Source organism: Sinocyclocheilus rhinocerous, unplaced genomic scaffold, assembly GCF_001515625.1.
Source record: "Sinocyclocheilus rhinocerous isolate Xijiao unplaced genomic scaffold, SAMN03320098_v1.1 scaffold1057, whole genome shotgun sequence".
NCBI lineage: Eukaryota > Metazoa > Chordata > Actinopteri > Cypriniformes > Cyprinidae > Sinocyclocheilus > Sinocyclocheilus rhinocerous.
Genome location: NW_015660880.1, coordinates 113,531 through 115,688, shown reverse-complemented (window position 1 = coordinate 115,688; position 2,158 = coordinate 113,531). Strand labels below are relative to the sequence as shown.

General features: G+C 27.8%; 1 protein-coding gene across 1 annotated transcript in view; it reads right to left on the bottom strand.

The window, feature by feature from the left end:
- Positions 1-708: 708 nt before the first annotated feature.
- LOC107725723 (RING finger protein 150) overlaps positions 709-2,158 on the bottom strand; it is a 10,931-nt gene continuing 9,481 nt past the window's right edge. The window contains exon 6 of the mRNA XM_016535102.1: positions 709-942. Coding sequence (XP_016390588.1) covers positions 724-942 — 219 coding nt within the window. The 3' untranslated portion in view covers positions 709-723. The remainder of the gene's footprint in view (positions 943-2,158) is intronic.

Genomic DNA, 2,158 nt, shown 5'->3' with positions numbered 1-2,158 from the left:
CACAAATATAAATATATATATATATATATATATATGTTTTTATTTCTTTTTAATTTAAATTTTTAGTTATTTTGTACATTAAGTTAAAATTTATGAAAATAAGAATTTTTTCTTGGGAACTAGCTGAATTAAAATGTGGTTTTTAAAATATTTTATTTTATTTCAGTTAACATTTACCTTATTTCAAATAACAAAAATATTTTTTGTTTGTTTTAGTTTTAGTTAACTATAATAATTCTGTTACATTTAAATATATACAAGTTTCAAAAGAAATGACATTAAAATATATTTTGGTTTACCATAAATGTTTGTCAGTATATTCTTCAGTACACATTATGCATATTTCAAAAACAATATAAGTTATGAAATTACATAGAGAGATCACTAAAGTTCAACTAACTGCATTTAACATACATTTAAATTATAATACATTTTCATTTAATGGAGATTAACATGCAATTAAGTGTGAAAAACATTAAATTGAGTTTGTGCTTAAAGTTTATTATATCTGTAATGCATACTATTTTTAAAGTATGCTGAAGTGTACTTCTTATTCACAAGGCTGCCTGAATGGTTTACATCTTTTGGGCTATTATTAAATACGCGCTATTATTTGTAAGTCGCTTTTGATAAAAGCATCTGCTAAATGCTTAAATGTAAGTAATTACCCACAATGCCTTGCACTACAGAAGAGGAGGACTTTGTGAGCTCTTTTTTAGGAGATCAGTGACACTCACTCTGTTCGGTTGACAAGGTGTCCTGGGACAGCGGCTCAGAGTCCAGGAGGACCTGAGGGAGACCCACCATCCTCACACCGGGGCCACGCCCCCCGACGACATCACCGCCCATGACATCATCGCTCATCACCATGGCGTTGAGAGCCACGCCCCCCACGGCGAGCTCGTAGTCCAGAGGAAGTTCATTCAGACACTCGGCACTCGACTGCGCGCGAACAGAATTACACCGCATTCAAACAACATAGAGTTAAACGCCATAGAATTACCCTACAGCCATATTAAAGCAATAAGCCGTGCATTTCAGTGACTTTACCATGCTTAAAGACATTACAATTAAGCATTAAACTAAACTACTAAAAACATCAAATAAACTTTCATAACTTGAAAATAAACTTATAAAATAAAATATAAAAAGCTTAAACTTATTGTATTTTAGCTAGTTACCAAGGCAACATTTTATTTTCATTTAGTTTAACTTAATTATATATCAATAAAAACTAAACATATAATATTTATATATATATATATATATATATAAAAATTACGAAAACACAACAAAAGTACTAACACTTTAACTTAAATTAAAATGAAAACAAGGCATAATTTTTCATTTAGTCTAACTTCATGTATTAGCATAACTAAAACTGAAATAAAAATGTGTTAAAATTACACATATATAAAAAAAAAAACTAATAAAAATGTCAAAATCACAACAAAATTCTCTAAAATATAAACAGTATAAATATAAAAATAATTCAAAATATAAAAAAATATTTATAGTATCAGTGATACTAAAATAACACTCATTAAGGCACAATATGATGTTTTAAGATAAATAAGATAAAATAAAAAATAATAATCCAATGGAAATAATTTAAACTAAAAATGAAAAAAAATTATAACATTAATTTGTGAAAAATACTAATAAAAATGACAAAAACACAACAAAATGACTAAAACTTTTTAAAATTCAAATGAAAACAGATAAAAAGTAATTCAAAATATTAATGTTAAAAGAACAAAATAAAATAGAAAATAAAAATAATGAATCTTCTGGAAATAATTTCATGTATTAATTTATTACTGTAATTAATAATAATTACATAACATTTCTTCTTCTTATTAATAATAATGATAATAATAATAAAGTTCTTATTCAGCTGTTTTCATTACGCTGATTCTGTCTGAAGCTTCATGTTAAAGGGGTCATCGGATGCTACATGCACTTTTACAAGTTGTTTGAACTGAAATGTGTGTTGGCAGTGTGTGTACACAACCACCCTATAATGATAAAAATCCACCCAGTGTTTTTTTTTTAATCTGGTTAAATGTTTTCCCCTTTCTCAAATCGAGCCGATCTCAGATGCCTGTCTGTGTGACGTCACACAGACAGGCCCCTCCCACAATAGTTTGATTGACAG